This window comes from Penicillium coprophilum (genome assembly GCF_028826855.1).
Source record: "Penicillium coprophilum strain IBT 35676 chromosome Unknown utg000006l_segment0_segment0, whole genome shotgun sequence".
In the NCBI taxonomy this organism is placed as follows: domain Eukaryota; kingdom Fungi; phylum Ascomycota; class Eurotiomycetes; order Eurotiales; family Aspergillaceae; genus Penicillium; species Penicillium coprophilum.
Genome location: NW_026622725.1, coordinates 2,388,554 through 2,406,490, shown reverse-complemented (window position 1 = coordinate 2,406,490; position 17,937 = coordinate 2,388,554). Strand labels below are relative to the sequence as shown.

The window sequence follows — 17,937 nt, the reverse complement described above, 5'->3', positions numbered from 1 at the left end:
CTATTTGTATCCATACATGCTTAGGGTGATCCGCTCAGGCCCAATTGATATGCCCAGTGCGAAAGTAGCTTGTGGCTGTATCTTTCGTGGCCAATTTTAGCAGTCATTCATTCGCAGATAGAGCCATGAGGCTGAGCACTGTGAAAGTTCAACCCTAACAACACTCTGGTCTACTCCGTATGTATAGACCGTTGCTATTAATCAAAATCATTGTTGAAGATAGAAGATTTCTAGTTTTGTGAGGTCGTTCTATTTTATAGATGACGCATTAGGCCAGAAAAGCCATATTGATAGCACAAATACATGGTCCAAGCGACGCATGGACGTATGAATATGTGCTATGTACTCCGTACTCCGTACTCCGTAGTAATACCAGGACAGGGTCCACAGGCAGGTTCATATCTGACACCCCTGTTGACCAGATTTTCGGATTGGATCTAATTTTGACAAAAGGGCGGTTTTCCCCTTTACCCGACATCCCATCCTATTCATTTTGTTCTAATTGCTGTCCAATTCACCTAGTAGCCCCGTCCAACGTTCACCGAGTCTCCCACTCGGGCGTTCATCCCAGGCTAGGAGATTCGTGCGCATATTCTGCTCTATAATTCCAACAGTGACGCCTGTTGTTTAACTATCCTCAAAGCTGCTGTCATGTCTGACATCGCCGGCTACGCACTGCGCAGGAATGGCTCTTGTCTAAGCACCGAACAAGACTGCGGCCCAACAAGCCCTCCATTTCATGCTTGCTGTCCCGGAAATACCTTTTGCCCAGGGCATCGGTACAACGTGATCTGCTGCCCTGACGCCGAGTGCAGTGGTTCACTTGGTGAAAGCTGCGCTGATAGCAAGGCAGATCTATTCTCGTCTGAAACGTTTGATATAGCGCGCGAAGGGTTTTGCTGTGACAGAGGCAAATATGCCTTCACGTCGAAGGATAAAAACAATAAAGGGGTTGGATGTGCAGATGATCTATCTGATCTAAACTTGAACGTGCGCCAGTTGCCCGTTCTTTCTTCTGCCTCCGGTATATACCAAAATATCGTCCTTGCTCGGGGTGAATTACTTGCTGATAATATGATTGATAAGATACACCTACACCCACGCCTAGCTTGGCATCATCTACTCTAATAACCACATCTCCAACAACCACGAGCGTATCTTCAACATCGACAAATACTATCTCGTCTGCAACGTCTGCAACTACCAGTGCGGCGGTGAAAGCCTCGTCAACCAATACGGGGGCTATTGCAGGCGGTGTCGTCGGAGGTGTGGCTGGTGCGGCATTCTTGATTGCCCTCGTTTGGTTCCTTCTACGTCGAAGAAGCAAACAACGCGAAATAAACAATTCACATGGGCCCTCTACAAACAACCCTCAGACTCAACAATACTTCTCACAATCAGCCAATAACCACCAAGTAGCTCCCTCAGAGCTCGATGCCAGGAAGTCACAACAAGTTTCTGAATTATACGCTGGGCCGGTTACCTATCGATGACATAGCCTGTGGAGAGCAAACATGTATGGTTCAAGGAGATTGAAGCCTCGAGCGCGATGGTCAAAGACCACCCTTGTAGGAATTCAGTATTTTCTTACTATGTGTATGCAAGTTTGATGATACCCGATGAATATCCATGATGACGTTTCTTTTCTGATTTGTTTCTTTATGATCTTTTTCCTGTAGCATTTAGTTGTTGCGATACTGTCAATTCTATTTCAAGATATCATTAGCCACAACTACTTATATCGACTTGCCTAATCTAGGCATTTGCCTAGTAGTAATCAATTATGAGAAGGCCATATAATTTTATTTGGAATGAGAATTATGATGAATCGTGCCCCAACAAGTTTTCATGCTTGACCAAGGGCTTTCAAAAACCTCTTTTGTGTTTCCTTAGTATTCTCTATATTACAGTCCACGATATCTCCGAGCTCGCTATATACTTCCTTTACCTAAGCGCTATGCATCTTTACCTATCCTTCTTCAAATTGTTAGGTATAGCGGGGCTATTTATCAAGTCCTAGAAACTGGTTTATATGACGGCTTTTCGCTTTAACTCAACTTAGGGGAACTACTAAGCCCTCGGTTTCCCGTGAAAGACTGTGTGCAAGTTATATGTGTGTTTAGTCTGATTTCCAACACCAGGCACTGTAAGCTTATAGCTCCATACCTTTCACCGGGGACCTCAGCGTTATAGATTCACCCGAGGGTGATTTACGCTTTGTCGGTATGGGGCTGAATACTCGGTTTGCGCGACACGTATATGATGCTGTCTCAATAGCTTTGTCCGTGTCAAATCTACCATTGTATTTCGGAGACATACAGGGGATCCTTCAGAAAGTGAGTGCAGTAGTGCCATTCAGACACTCCGGTCAATTCGGCTATTAGGTTCTGAAAGGCAAAATATACTCTACAACCCCATGAGTGGGAAGTTGACCCTTATGGACTTTGAGGCGATTGAAGACCTCGATGGAGTGCGAGTGACGCCTTCCAACCCTGAGCTGGTTTCATTTTTGGCGTCACCGGCATGTCCCGATTCATCTATGGCGGATGGTCGGTTGCTACGCCTCTGATTTTTATTCTACTTCGTTTTTCTTCGTTTTGCTATTTTTTCAAAAGGTATTTTCATGAAACATGGATTAATATCCTCCACTTACTCTTTCTTACAGGGCTTTTTAGTGCTCTTTTTAGCAGTCTTGTGGGCTTCCCGGTCTTTCTTAGATATCCATCAAGATAGTCTTCCCCTTTCGTGTTATTGGGTAGATGGCGGAAAAAGGCGGAAAAAGCATACTCTGTGCAAGCGACTTTTCTATATACAACTTCTGATGATGATTACGGCCATGGTAGGTTTTCCTCAGAAACTAGTCCACCACGCCCGTCAACCACGCCTCTGGTTCTAGCCAAGGCCTATATTGACTTCTAACTAGTCACTGGCTTACATTGCCAGGGGCATTATGATTAAATAATGGATAGCCGAAGCACATTAAGTTATTACAATCGTGCAAATTGCCCAACAGACACACCCTGTGTTGGTGCGCTCCACTTTATACAAACAACAGTAATGCACCAAAAAGGTCTACTTCAGCAGTTCTAACACGTTGGGATCGAGGGGGACGATGACAAACCGACAGGCCTCGTGGCAATGGATCTATCTGTGGAAGATGATGGGTAGTAGTCAGTGACGAGAACGGCCGGATAGTTACACACACACAGAGAGAGAGAGAGAGAGAGAGAGAGAGACTGTTGGAATTTGGAGAGTGCCCTCCATGGCAGTCATTATATATTTATTTCTTATGTATAAGATCGAACGAGTGTTGATTTGTGGGGTCCGGGGTACAAGAATGGGCTGATCTCACTCTTTACTATCAGCATCTATCTGTATACTCGGGAGAGATCCCACTTGGCATTTGGCTTCGAGTTTTTGCTTTAGTTGGATGGAGCGCCTACATAGTCATACGCAGCTAGTTATACTGCAACAGGCTAATTGAACCTTGATTGATTGATCCACAAGATGCAAAATCTTCCTCTTTCTGTCATCATTTGATACATTTTCATACTACACCACGATGCCAGATCAGATAGAAAAAAGGGGGAGTAAGTCCAGGCAGCTTTCGAAGCCTTCTACGCCACGATTAAGTCTAATATCGTTAAAGTGGCCCGGGAATTCGATATTCCGTATCATCAGCTGCGCGGTCAGAGTTCACATCCCCCAAGGTCAACACTTCCAGGTTACTACTCCGTAGATAATGTTGAATCATCGATTCGGTAAATGCACTATACATGAATCAAATGCCACCTAGGCTCGCTTTTGTCCATTACGATTTGTGGTCCAATTTATTTTTCCGATGTCAATATCGTTCTTTACAGAGTACGCGTTACTTGGTATACACGGAACAAAGTGTGTGTTTAACTATAGAAAAAAGAAAAATATCATCCAACGAGGGAAATATGCCCCGGGTGGCATGCTTAGTCGCCCGCACGCAGTACGACATTTTCATGCTTGACCAAGCGCTTTCAAAAATCTCTTCTGTGCATCCTCGGTATTCTCCATGCAACTTTCCACGATATCTTCTAGCTCGTCACATATCTCCTTTGCTTTGGCGCCATTTATCTTTACCTGTCCTGCCTGGAATCTGTCAGCCGTAGCGGGGCCGTTTGTCAAGTCCCAGAAACCAGTTTGCATGACGGGATCAATAAAGAAGTCCGGCGACTCTTTTCTGAAGTGCTCTTTGTAGAGCAGAATAGACGAAGTCATAACTAGATGGATGAGATGTTAGCATTACCCCAAAAAGGCTAGGCCATCAGGCAAGATGAATCCAATAAGCGTACCGTGACAGGAGGCCAATATTTCCTGTGAATCCTTTTTCGAAATTTCCAGCTTCATTCGCTTGAGGAAGCGATCCACTTGAACGTTAACGAGAACATCATAAAAAGAGTTAGTGGTAGCTACAGAATCCTTCAGAAATTCAAGATTGTCAACCACCCTGCCTCATTCAATATAATTAATATTCGCCATAGTAAGTGAAGGTAAAAGGTCCTGCCTACCATTCGGCTTTAGTCTCGAATTTATCGACCCCTTGTGCTTCGATTGATCTCCATTGTCTGACGGCATCTTGCAGGCGGTGATACAATTCGAACAGCTCTATCATCCAGTCAGTACAGCAATGCGAAGTAACATACAATATTCTCACCGCTTAGAGAGCTTAGAGTTGCTGATATGGTATGTATGGCTTCCCCGTCCCGATTTGTGAAGACGAGCGCTTCAGACCCCACGATCTGGATATCTAGCTCAAGCACTGTAATTGTAAGATTAACTCATCTTACGCATCCTGTCTGAAAGTCGCTTACTGTTTTCCTTGAATACTATCGACTTCTCATTATTTGGTTTGGTTCCACAAACAAGCATGAGAGATCTGCCCTCGACAGGATAATCGAGGTATAAATATGGATAGATATATGACTTCTCGGTGCCATCCGTGTAACCTACTTGCACGCTTTGAATCCTACTCAAGTCAGCAAGTCCCATATATTATGACGATTTTTGGTATACCTTTTTTGATATAGTGAATGATGATAGAACTGATTTGACATGGCAAACGCAAGATCCATGCGCTGAAGGTATCTGGCACCATCTAGATGGCCCAAGAATTTCTCCCGATCTATTTAGGGTCAGTCTTCTCTAGGCTTTAGATTTGAGCAATCATGATACCTTGGAAATTGTGAAAATTTACGAGCACCTGTTGAGAATTTTTGCTGGATTTCAATGCAAAGTCTCCAAGCGCAAGATTGAACTCCTCGTTATCATCGCATGTGTCAAGCTCACTCAGAGCACAAACAGCATCCTTGAGGTTGCATTGCGCAATGATAAGACTGCATTTTCCTACAGGGACAACCAATCGCTCGATCGGTTCTACCATCAAAGCTTCAAAATGTCAGCAATAAACATGATGAATGGTCAAAAACTTACACTCTTCCAGCTGTATGAAGTACAAATCTCCAGGTGTGGGGCCTTGGAACAAAATATGTGCTCGAAGAGGAGTGAGCATTTCATTCGCCGGGTGTCTCTCCCAGCTACAGAGGAGGCTGATTTTCTTCTGTCCAACGGATCTGAACAACAAAGAGTTAGAATTGAGTCAATTTAAACAATGCAGTGGACTCACATTTCACAAATACAAACAAGTCCGGGGCTGTTGAGATCAGGGGCATCTTTGCCTTCGTCCTGACTTATTCCGAAGATCCCAGGATTCGTCCACTCGGTAGTATTTGGCCCGGGAATGATGTATGAAACATCGTCTGTCAAGCTGTCTGCATCTGACTGTGTGTCTTCAGAATGGCTTACCCGAGGAGGTGGATGATCTGCCCCGAAGCCCGCTAGTTTCTTTCTCCATGATAACGGTGTCCGAGTCGTGGCAGTAGCGGGGGCTGTGAGTCGTAACTTCTTTTGGAGTTGAACCATCACATCTTCAATGCTCGTCGTCGTAGTACTTTTGGGTTCTGTTAGTAAGTCTCATCTCAATCATTGAGATCACATACCTGGTTTGTATAGACAATAACAGGTCCAACGAAAGCTTATAGCTCTCAATTTTCCTCAAGGAATCTTGGATGTCCTTCTCTTTGAGCGTCCATTTGACTCTCTTCTTGAGTGCCTCGAGTCTTGAGCTCGACACCAGTGATTGCAAAGACTTTTGCAGCTGTAGGTACGTATCACCACAATCATCCAACGTAGCGTTGAGTGCGTCGAGCCATTCTGAGTTCTTGGCGGGTTTGGCGGATTGGAATTGAACAATTTGTTGAATTTGGGACAGGATTCCTCTCACGGCGTGAATCTCCCTGGAGAGCGCGTCCAGCTCTTTATTATTTTTTGATTTTATGGTGTGAATAATATTGACAATCTGAGTTGATATTGTGATGAGACCAGCTAAAGAAGCGGCTACAGAAAGGGGGTCCATTGTACCGTTTGTTCAAGCCAGGAGAGTTTTGTGATGCAGAGTAGCCGGGCAATCAACATATTATATTCGTGGCATACAGCCCCAGGACGGGACATAACTCTCGTTTAGATTTTGGGGCTGTCCTTGGCGACCTCGTATCTGCATCAACACGGAGTTTTTTTTAGCGTCTTCCTCGCATAACCGTGCCAAGCCCACCAAGCCTCCGAGTGGTCTACAAGAGAAGATTCCGAAGACGCTCTAGGGACATTTCACCCTTGTGAGGGGAAGGGTTCCGGAAGTATTCCGCAAGCCCTGACTTCGGCAACAGCACTCTATTCTTCCAACATTTCAGGTCGATTTTACATGAGCTGATACTCTTGTACGTACGGTGTTATAGAAAGGGATGTGGGGCTAGACACTGACTCCAGTCCACATGATGGAGGCGATGACGGAAGGGGGTAAGCAGAAGAAAATCATAGAGGCTTCTGGCTGAGCTCTATACATGATTGTTTCCGCTTTGCATTTATCAAGCAAGTTGAGAAATTGGAACTTTCGACCACCAGAAGTCCGTCTGCTCTCTTGCCCATTCATCCGCAACGCATTTTGCAGGGGGGCCACATTACCCCCAATCAATTCGTCATTTCCTTCTCCAAAGACCATAACCATTTTATCCGCCGGCTGGAAGGGCTTCCATTCTGGGCGAGAATATCGGCCAGGCACGAGATTAGGATCACCAGTTGTAATAAAACTAGTCAAGTAGGCATGAAGCGTTCCAGACAACTCTTTCTGCGAGTCTGAAATCCCTGTGATAGCACTATCATAGGTTTCATAGTACATATTATCGGCATGGTTTGCTCGACCAACCACCGTTCGAGGTAGCGCCCAGTGGTAAAGGTAGACAGGAGCCCCCTGAGATGATGCAAATTGTGCTGTCTGGCGGACTGGAGCCACATACGCATAGTGTCCGTAGGCAGCTTCAATGCGCTTATATTGAGGTCCGAGGCTCTCGCCCTCTCTGCTTTCAACGTAGGGTGATGTAGAGTCAATCATGGGGTCAGGATAGAGCTTTTCGATTGTGTCAAGATCAGATGACGAGAGCTCAGGCAGAAGATTATGCCAGAACTCACGAAACTGGGAGGCATCCGACATCTTCTTGTCGACGTACATTGTTCCCTCGTTGCTGTTGAACCCGGTCATGATGGGGACTTTATTCCAAACATTTGATTCCCATGCCTCGAGCGGCTTGCGAGAAATTATATCTCCATCAATCACGGGCTGAAATGCCCACCGAAGGGAAGGGTTATACTTGTCGAAAACCGCTGTTTGGGCATTTGTGACAGTCAAGGTGGGGAGCGAGCGTAGGAATGGGAAGATTTCGGCTTCGGTCAAACTGGCTGGGCAACCGACTTCTTGGAGGAAGTCTGCAAATTGGTCCTCGTGCACCTTCGCATTATATGGGCGAACAGCGCGGGAAGTTGGTGCTCCTGACTCGATAATGACACGGTGGAATAATGGCGATTTCTTTGGGTCATAATTGAGGAGGTGGTGACCAATCTAGACTTTTATCAGAATGAAATAATCTGAAAAAAACATCAGAAACTGAGAAACTCACTGAGTGTGCTCCCGCGGACAAACCAAACAAAGTAACATTGGTAGGATCACCGCCAAAACTGGCGATGTTTTCTTGGACCCACTGCAGCAAATGTACCTGATCACGCAACCCAAGGTTCAGGACCCCTTCCTTCTGCGAGACACTCGAAGGCAAGAACCCAAGGGCTCCAATGCGATAACCGAAGCTCACGGCAACGAAGGGACGTTCTGACCATGCCACCATGGACGCAGTATTGTGCATAGCTGCCGACCCCCGGTTGAAAGCACCGCCATGAAGATATACTGCGACAGGGAGATTGTCTGTCTCATTGCTTCCAGCTGGTCGAAAAATGTTCGCAGTTAAACAGTCTTCACTCTGCACGAGCTTTGGTCCTCCAGAGAGAAGTGCCTTACCAGGAGCCGCGGGGCCATATTTGGACGCATCAATGGTATCTGATGAGCTCAAAACCTTGGCTGCTGGTCTGAAGCGTCGCTCCCCTACAGGAGGAAGAGCGTACGGGACGCCCAAAAAGGCGTCGACGAGTTGCGGAAAAGAGTCTTTGAGCTGGGTACCCACCACGTGGCCTTGCATCAAGGAGACGGAAGGAGACTTGATATCAGCAGTCATTTTGTATCACAATACAATGGCAAGCCGAGGAGATTGCCAGCGATGAAAGTATCAATAGTTGGGGATCGGAAGTAAGATATAAGACCGTCCAGTCGCTATCTCTCCGCTTATCTCTCCGGGTTTCAAAAGTAGTGCCGAAGTTATACCGTGCGGGGGCAGCAGAACTATCTTGGAGGAATATCTCGGTGGATCAACTTGGCGGATTCGGTAAACCCCAGAGATAACGGGAAAATGGCCGGCTTAAAAGGCTTTGAGGGGTATGTGGACTTTATATGTGAGACAGATTTCCATCTTTGTATTCGCAATTACTCACTGCAGATATGGAGATTGAAAAGAAATCAACCGTGGACGATATCATCAACGAGAAAGATGTGCAAGTTGGCATTATAACGGACCTCGATGAAGGAGAGGTCTTCCTCCGCCAACATGGATTCAACCAAGAGGCCATCCAAATACTCTTGGATGATGAGCCACGAAACAATGCATTGGTCCGCAAAGTAGATCTAGTTCTTTTGCCTTTACTTTCCGGGACATATATGCTTCAGTATATCGACAAATCAGCTCTCGCTTACTCTGCCGTGTTCGACCTTCTCCCTTCGACGCACATGTCAAGCGACCAATACAGCTGGCTCGCCAGTATCTTTTATTTTGCATATCTCATTGCTGAGTACCCATGGAGTATCCTCGCACAGAAAACTAAGCTTGCGAAAGTCGTTTCTGGGAATATTATTGCTTGGGGAGCAATGCTCATGATTACTGCCGCCTGCTCCTCCTTCACCGGAATGGCTATCTGCCGTTTTCTTCTCGGAGTGTTCGAAGCTCCCATCACCCCTTGCTTTATGATGATGATCGGAATGTGGTACACACGTGCTCAGCAACCTTTCCGTGCCGGTGTCTTCTACAGCTGCAACGGACTAGGGGCTATGGTTGGTGGCATTCTGACATATGGAATTGGCCAAATCGACACCATTGCTGTATGGAGAGCCATCTATCTCATCTTAGGCGGTATTACCCTTGTCTGGGGAGTTTTGATGCTTCTTTGTCTTCCGGATAACGTTATCTCATCGAAAAGCTTTTCTCTAGACGAAAAGGCTCTTCTCATTGGCCGCGGTCGACTCGGTCACACCGGTATCATCAATCACCAGGTCAAATGGTATCAGATCCGCGAAGCGTTGATAGATCCACAAGTCTGGATTTTGTTCTTGTTCACTCTTCTGAACGAGGTCGTAAATGGTGGAATCGCGGGCTTCGGCAAGTTGATTATCAAAGGATTGACCAATGACTCAGCCACTGCTGTTGCTTTGGGTATTCCTTTTGGGGGATTTCAAATCTTCTATGTGCTAGGGGGAACATATCTCGCATCTAGAGTTAAAAACTTCCGGACTGTCGTCATGCTCGTTTACTTGATGCCAACTATCATCGGCGCCTGTCTCTTGTGGAAGTTAGACCATAAGACGCACAAAATCGGTGTGTTGTTTGGCTACTATATCATCGGTGCCTACGTCTGCTCCCTAGTACTGGCTTTGCAGATGCCGGCGACGAATCTGGGTGGTTATACCAAACGCACCACCAGTGTCGCATTGGTGTTTTTGGCCTACTGTGCCGGTAATATCATTGGACCTCACGCATTTCTAGCAGAAGAAGCCCCCATATACCAGACTGGCGTGAAGCTCATCTTGGCATGCTCGTCTGCGCAAGCAGCTTTGGCTGTTTTGCTGCGTCTTCTCCTATCTCGCAGAAATAAGCAGCGAGATGCCGGGGCTGCTGCTCTTGGTCAAGTTGCTTCACAGACTGACGAGAGCTGTGGGGAAGATCTGACTGATTTTGAGGTTAGCGACTGCATATCACGTATTTCTTCCGTACCTTCATTACTAACCATTTGACAGAACCCTAACTTTCGATACGTGCTTTGAAAGTTCAATGATACGCAGAGATTATGTCATTAACACCTCATATCTCAATATTCCTGGGAAATTTCTCCCTTAAATTGAATTTTCAATCTGTCTGATCTGTTCGATTGTGGATATGGAGGGTATATTTGTGGATTCATTTTCTACCACTTGCAATAGACTAGGCCATTCCCTTTATGTTCTTTGCAATATGATCAAACAGCATCAGAGACGCTAATCTTCATTCCTGAAGAGTGCAATATTCTTCACAAGCCAAAATTAAATGCCTACTTAGGGCTCTCCGCGGCGAGTCATCCTCGGCCTTGGAACGGGGATTTGATTGGTCGACCTGTATATCCTAGGTACCAAGGTAGGTACAGGTACATCCACAGCAGTGATTTTCAGGACACCGATTACTCCCTATGTGTTTGTCCGACCTTTCTGGCTTTCATTATCAGAATCACTGACTTAGAATCCCGCACTATAGATAGAGATGCCGCCAGGAAATTCCATGCAAATTCTGGCATCTTCCGCTATAAAACTAACGAAGAGGAAGATCATCTAAACGAAGAATGATCAGAATACCACCAAAGGGACAACATAGGACTACATAAGCTAACCATTCTTCCTATTTTAGGAAATACAGCCCAATCATAATACAGTGCATATCGACTTGCGAAATGAGACCACAGCATAATTATAGACAATCTTTTCAGTGGTTTTTTTGTAGATCGTCCCCCATAATTCATTGTGTTTTTCATTGAGCATATTTCAAATATTTCAAATTATCCAATTCGATAGTCGCGAAATATACCTAGGTAGCCGTTTGCACCATATATCACATACTTAAACGCCGGGTGAAGGATATATAGTGCCCACGATGCTGCGTTTGAAATGGAAAAAGTGTGCTTTCCCGTAGGAATAACCAACTTACATTGCTAGTGTTGAGAACCATTCAAAAAAACTGATGCAGATATCAGGATAGTCGTTTCCCGGAATTAGGGATAGGGGTCGTAGCAGCAATCAGACCTAGTAGGACATAAACTGTGATCGTAATACACCGGCCAATTGTGGCAAAGCCAAGTCCGATTGGCTGATTTCACTTGTTTGAAAGTGAGAGCTCCGTGGGTAGGTATCAGTAATAGATTGTGAAGGTCATTACGTCATGATCGTTCTTCGAACGTGGAAATTGCGCCAAGCCAAAAGCCCAAGCTTTTTAAGATACAGTATATTGTGATGTGCGCTGAATTATCGATAGGAACGGACATACTGCGAGTCTGGTGATTTTGCTCTCTCTGGCATTTATCGTGAGATTGACAACGTCGCTACTTAAAGATGAAGGAACACGACGATCATATCTCCCACGAAGCTCGAAATCGAAATTTGCCATTGAAATGGATGAGAAGATTCTTTAAAATTAAGCAAGAAATTAAGAATAGCGCAAGACAGTTCAGAAAACTATAATTCTTCTAAATTACAGGGATGCTATCACCATCACATACGCGTACTCTTGAAAAAGTGGGGCTTTTGTACTTGACCTGAAGAATGTCAGCTCTCTCCGATAGCATTATTGTTCAATAAACAGACATTTTAGATGGTGACACTGTATTCCTGGACCTGCAAGCACGGCTACTGAGAGCGAGGACATAAAGAGCTGGACATCTGCGAAGCTGGCCGTTCGTTATTTCGGAGACACTAGAGAAATTTGCAATGTATAGTATACGGGGTGACTGCATTATAATCTTTGTGACAATTTCACCATATGGCAGGATCGATATTATTTACAGAATCGGACAGTGGGTGCCTGTAATAAGATAACGACATGGGCAGAAAAGCTACGTATAACAGTAGTTGATATTGCGTCACGTCGCGACTTCGAATAATTCATTGTGTCGAATATTATGGCGAAGAGGGCATTGCAGCGACTGGTGAGAAATCCTGCGTTGATAAAATAGACTTTCAACGAAGGTTCTGCCGCGAGTCTATAGATCTCACAAATTTCAGTGATGATTCATACATAATGGCTGTATTTTCAGGTGCAGAATGTCTTGCCAAATCCCAGCTCCTTGATACCCAGTTTTGCAGACATTTTCTGACTATCGAGAAGTTTAAAATGCCACAAAAGCACAAGGTTGTCCTAATTGGATCTGGTAACTGGTGGGTAATCTTCGGACCTCTAATATTATACAAAGGCTAGCTAACCACAGATGCAAAGGGGCTCCACGGTTGGGAAGATTTTAGCCGAAAACACGAGAGAGCATCCTGATGTCTTTGAAGAGGATGTCACGATGTGGGTGTTTGAGGAAGACGTCGATGTACCTGATCATGGAACGCTTCGAGATCAACTGGGCGATAAGCCCGTGAAGATCACGCACGCCATCAATACAACACATCAGAATTTCAAATATCTCCCTGGCATCACCCTCCCCGACAATCTGATTGCGAATTCCGACATCCAGGACACAGTTAGAGGAGCATCTATCCTTGTCTTCAATCTTCCGCATCAATTTATATCGAGGATACTAGATCAAATCAATGGCCATCATCTCCCTTATGCTCGAGCTATCTCGTGTATTAAGGGAGTCGATGTCTCGGATGGAACTGTGACGCTCTACTCCGAGTTGATCATGGAGAAATTGGGAATATACTGCGGCTCTCTATCGGGTGCTAACATCGCATCTGAGGTAGCTGCTGAGACGCTGTGTGAAACCACTGTTGGATATGATGGCCCTCCAATGGATTACAAGCACTTGGATGGCTCATCTACAGACAACTTGATCAAAGTGGACGAACAGCGACAGATAAAATCCAAACCCAGCCACATTAAGCTGCATCCAGTCCCTCAGTCTTATTCGCATGTTGATTCCCGCCTTTTGAACCTCCTTTTTGGTCGTCCATATCTGTATGTTCATGTTGTGCGGGATGTTGCTGGTGTAGCACTTGCTGGTGCTTTGAAAAATATTGTTGCGCTAGCCGTTGGCTTCGTTACAGGAAAGGGTTGGGGTGAAAACACAAAGGCAGCCGTGATGCGAATTGGTATTCTTGAAATGGTGAAATTTGGCCGCCTTTGGTTCCCTCAATCCGTAAATGAAAGGACATTCACAGAAGAGAGTGCTGGGGTAGCGGATCTGATCACGTCGGCTAGCGCAGGGAGGAATTCTCGGTCTGCATGTCACGCTGTACAAAAGCATGTCACTGTCGATGAAATTGAGAGGACGGAATTAGGGGGTCAGAAACTACAGGGAACGTCCACTGCCCGCGCAGTTTGTGCGTTTCTTGGAGAACAGGGAAAGCTCGAACAATTCCCCCTGTTTGTCTTTGTATACAGTGGGTGCACCCTTCTTGTCCCAATATGCGACGCTGACAAGCATAACAGATATCCTGGAGGGGCACATGACAATAGAGGCTCTCCCAGACCTTTTAAGAACGAGGACAAAGACTGAGGCATAAGAGCTTTGCAAAAGGAAAATTGGAGTTCAAGCGTTGAGCACCGGTCAAGTGCGAAGGAACCACCCACAAATTTTGTTGGTGGTCTAGGGTACATGGCCCGAGGTGACAATCAAGGGCAAGTTAGTAAACCCAGGTATCCTCCGCGACTCATTGATCTGCATAGTCGAGTTCTTCTGGATCAATTGTTCATCTATACCTAGGTACGGGCGACTAAGTATGTCATCTGTTCACAACCCTTTCATTGGATCATATTGCCATGCAGAATTCTAGTAATCCACAGGTCATATGCTTGGGTTTGTAAGGTTTATGTCTGAACAAATTCTGCTCTACTCTACTCCGTAGACTAGTATAAATTGAAATATCTTAATTACTATGATGATGATTTCATTGACCCGATCTTGGGGGACTATAAGACCCCCATCATAGCCCATTCAGGTGGTATCACTAGGAACTTGCAATCGGTGTCTTCTGACCCTTCTACTTATTCTAAAGACTTTGATTTAGAATCTAGAATATATATATTTACAATCTCGATTTAAGTGTATATTTCAATTTGCAATCAAATCCAACCAGTAGATGTTGAAAGATTATCAATATGTATTCCACTATCAGAAGTATATCTTAAGAACCTCTACGATTTATATATTTTTGAAATAGCGCGTTTTCTCGCGTCTTTATACAGGATTAATATAGCTCACTGTTCATTTACAATATTCAGATTATAATAATCAAATATTACCCTAAGATAAAGGTGAGAAGTGGGGTCTATACATCCCGTAATTGAAAAAATCACGTCGTTCGGATTATTTGTGTTGTTTGTTACTTTTTGGGCGTTAAAAGGCCTCCATTGAAGCCTAATGGACTTTCACCTTGGGCCCATAGCCCACCGGTGGGCCCGATTATAGGGCCCAAAGCCCAGCCCATTTGCGGGTTGGGTTGGGTTGGGTTATGGGCCTGGGGTCTGGGCCTCTTCGTGGACTTTGCGGAGCGGTACCAATCAGGCGACTTATAATTTGGCTCAGAGCTTCAGAATACCAATTCCCGCAACATTGGTGCAATTATGTATCCATCCAAACCTTCTATATATGCGCGGTAAAACGAGGTTTGCGATATTTTGATAGTCGTTGGTGATGAAAAACATAAAAGTAGCCCGTGCGCAGTTGTTTTGTCAAGTATGCTTAGTCGATTACTGCCAGGGTCGACTTCACGGGTAAGACGAGTTTCAGTGCGTGACCAACATTCGCGCCTGAGACAAGGGCAACATGCACGGCTACTCCACCAATCTCTGTCGTGGCCTCCGCTCCAGGGCCACGGAAGATTAATGAGCTCATCGAGAAGATCCAGTAGTTCAGCACACATGGACTGGACAAGCAGTCAAATACCCTACCCGAGACTTCAAGTCAACTTAGTAGGGCTGCTTGAAATGATCCGCCTCGGCGGACGACAAGAGTGATATGGCGAGTACTGTAAAAATGTTCAATTTGTTGGTCGTAGCGCGTACATTTTGACTGGCAAGAGCTTATATTGCTTTGGAAATCCAGTTTGAATCTCCGACTTGACCACGTCCATGCCAGCCGCTTTGAAGATCTCTTTAAACTTCGAATCCGTCCTTGTGACACTGCTGTCCAACTTGTCATACATGTCATTCCCGAAGGGATCAGTGGAGAGATTCTCCTTCACAACCATGATTCCGGAGTTGTTCAAACTCTCACGACACCTTGCAACGTATGCAACCAGCTGTGCATCTGTGAGATGCCCCACGCACCACTGAGTCCAGATCAAATCGTAGTTTTTACGCGGGCTCCAATCCTGAAGGCCAACGTTATATATGTCCCCAACCACACCCCGCTGTCCTAGTTCCCCTTCCTTGAGAGCCTGAGTGAACTTTTCTACCGGCTCGACAATATCCACCACCTCACAGACATCGCTGAGGAAACCCTCCGTCACGCGACCGACGCCCGCGCCGCAGTCGACACCTAGACCGAATTTTTGGTGATCGGACAGCGTAGGAATTAATCGTCGGACTTTGGCTAAGAAGATTTTGGACCCTCGCAGTTCGATGCGAGTATACCAAGAGAAGTTGCCTAGCATAGCTAGCATACCGCCCGGCGTCGCAGGAACGTTGTTCCAATAATTTATCGACGCGTCATGATCAATTTTGGAGTCCGCAGTGATGTTTTCACTGGGTGGTAGTCCGTTGACTAAGGGAGGTAGATTTTGGGACATGCTGCAGAGAATTGAGAGATTCCGTTCTGTTAATTGTGTACCTAAAGACCCGAGATTTTCGTCTGGAATTGATAACGAATCATGTGACAAACAAAGACCTGAGGCATCCAATTTATGACAAAGCAATACAAGCCCGCTATAAACAGGAACCTTAGTTTTTGTTATGGTCTAGTGGTAAAGTAGGCTTGATCTTGGCCACATAGCAGTCGTTGTAAGGCCCTAGGCAGATGTATGGAAAGCAGAAGTAAAGAACAAAAATAAAAAAATAAAGATAAAAACATACAACAGTGAGGATTCGCTGGTGGTCACCCACCCAACTACTAACTCACCGGCGTGTGGCTTAAGTACGGCTGAGCGAACGGGAAGCCCTGTTTTCCACACCCTATGGTCGTATGTACTTATTACATTACATGTATAGTTTACATTGAGCGCAATATATGGCAAATTGGGTGTACGCGCAATCTACAAAGTAGAAGAGATTTGCAATTATTTTAGTTCGCATTGACTTCTATTTTCCAGTATTTGTTTCAACCACTTCGCACAATCAAAAGTGCACTCCAGCGGCTCATTATTCAACCCCCATATCTCAACGAAGTGTAGACCCTGAATAGAGGAAAGCTCTCGGATGCCTGGATCAAATTGAAAACCCTCCAGCGTAGTTGCTGACAGAGTTTCTTCGTCAAAGACGAGGCGCAAGAACCTCAATCTTTTGAACTGCTTCAATAATTGGACGCATATTGAAGCGTGAAGAGAGGGCAAAGACAAGCTAATGTCTTTGTGATTTAACGTGGTTTCCAGGTCGCTGCTACTGAGCCAATATAACACGATTGACTCCACATTGCGGCGCCCTATTCGACCGATGGAAAGTGCGAACTTGATAAAATCATCCATATCGTCGAACTTGAATTGGGTCGATCGATACGCAAAGGGTAGTGACTCTTCACGCATCCACTTATTGACGAACAGAGCGCCAGTGTTCTGACTCAACGGAAACATAAACCCATTTAGATCTCCAATTGATCCAGGAAAAATTTTCTCAAGAAATTCGGATGCAGCCTTTTGTTCCCACTCCTGCTTTGGGATAGCAAGTTCCATAATACTTAGGCGAAGTTCGTGCGGAAGTTTCATCGCGTTGCCGCAATCCGTCTTGTTGGAGTTCCCTTGAAGCTATATTCTCGTTAAGCTGATAACGTCTTCAAGTCTGAAGGGTCTTGAAGGGTCAATACCTCTGCATTTATTTTGACCAAAGACGCCTCGATTTCAGTCAGTAGAAGAGGTAGGCACAATCCAAATGAGAATTGAACGTCTAACAAAAAAACGTAGTATCCGACATTACTGTAACGTTTTAAAGTGATCATGGCTTCTTCATTATTAAGCGACTGTTCTTCAGTCAGGCAAAGGCAAGCTCAATCGAAAAGAAGACTGAAGAAATGGGGCGGACATACATAAGTCTCGCCTAACTTTGGAAGCGGAGGTTCTGGAACAGTGTGATATTCCCGGTATATTTTTTGTCGCCGATGTTCTTGTAGCTCCCTTTCGGTTCTGCTCAAAAGATTATTGGAGACCGGCGACAGATCAGAATAGAATCGCTCTTCCTCTCGATTCCCATCATTTCTGAGTTCAATCTGAAAGCCTAGTTCTTTTTGCATTTCGAGGAGCGTCATGATGGGTCTTCGTTTAGCCATTCTTGTGGCAAGAATACAAAGAGCTTTCTAGTCATACACAGCGTA

General features: G+C 45.2%; 6 protein-coding genes across 6 annotated transcripts; 3 read left to right on the top strand and 3 right to left on the bottom strand.

The window, feature by feature from the left end:
* Positions 1-651: 651 nt before the first annotated feature.
* On the top strand, positions 652-1,493 carry N7500_009872 (uncharacterized protein; the record flags this gene model as incomplete). The annotated part of the gene is made up of 2 exons (XM_056681011.1): positions 652-1,024; positions 1,087-1,493. The coding sequence occupies 2 exons, from the start codon at positions 652-654 to the stop codon at positions 1,491-1,493; spliced, it is 780 nt and encodes a 259-aa protein (XP_056528393.1).
* Positions 1,494-3,990: 2,497 nt separating this feature from the next.
* On the bottom strand, positions 3,991-6,445 carry N7500_009871 (uncharacterized protein; the record flags this gene model as incomplete). Its single annotated transcript, XM_056681010.1, has 10 exons — positions 3,991-4,253; positions 4,326-4,480; positions 4,542-4,638; positions 4,688-4,792; positions 4,845-4,999; positions 5,047-5,155; positions 5,206-5,418; positions 5,464-5,603; positions 5,657-5,980; positions 6,030-6,445. 10 exons carry the CDS (start codon positions 6,443-6,445, stop codon positions 3,991-3,993), a joined length of 1,977 nt encoding a protein of 658 aa, XP_056528392.1.
* Positions 6,446-6,835: 390 nt separating this feature from the next.
* N7500_009870 (Carboxylesterase type B) lies at positions 6,836-8,642 on the bottom strand (the record flags this gene model as incomplete). The annotated part of the gene is made up of 2 exons (XM_056681009.1): positions 6,836-7,978; positions 8,037-8,642. 2 exons carry the CDS (start codon positions 8,640-8,642, stop codon positions 6,836-6,838), a joined length of 1,749 nt encoding a protein of 582 aa, XP_056528391.1.
* Positions 8,643-8,962: 320 nt separating this feature from the next.
* Positions 8,963-10,555, top strand: N7500_009869 (putative MFS transporter; the record flags this gene model as incomplete). The annotated part of the gene is made up of 2 exons (XM_056681008.1): positions 8,963-10,471; positions 10,529-10,555. 2 exons carry the CDS (start codon positions 8,963-8,965, stop codon positions 10,553-10,555), a joined length of 1,536 nt encoding a protein of 511 aa, XP_056528390.1.
* A 1,996-nt stretch (positions 10,556-12,551) lies between these two features.
* Positions 12,552-13,981, top strand: N7500_009868 (glycerol-3-phosphate dehydrogenase family protein; the record flags this gene model as incomplete). The annotated part of the gene is made up of 3 exons (XM_056681007.1): positions 12,552-12,688; positions 12,747-13,858; positions 13,908-13,981. The coding sequence occupies 3 exons, from the start codon at positions 12,552-12,554 to the stop codon at positions 13,979-13,981; spliced, it is 1,323 nt and encodes a 440-aa protein (XP_056528389.1).
* Positions 13,982-15,457: 1,476 nt separating this feature from the next.
* N7500_009867 (uncharacterized protein) lies at positions 15,458-16,207 on the bottom strand (the record flags this gene model as incomplete). Its single annotated transcript, XM_056681006.1, has 1 exon — positions 15,458-16,207. One exon carries the CDS (start codon positions 16,205-16,207, stop codon positions 15,458-15,460), a length of 750 nt encoding a protein of 249 aa, XP_056528388.1.
* Between the last annotated feature and the right edge of the window lie 1,730 nt (positions 16,208-17,937).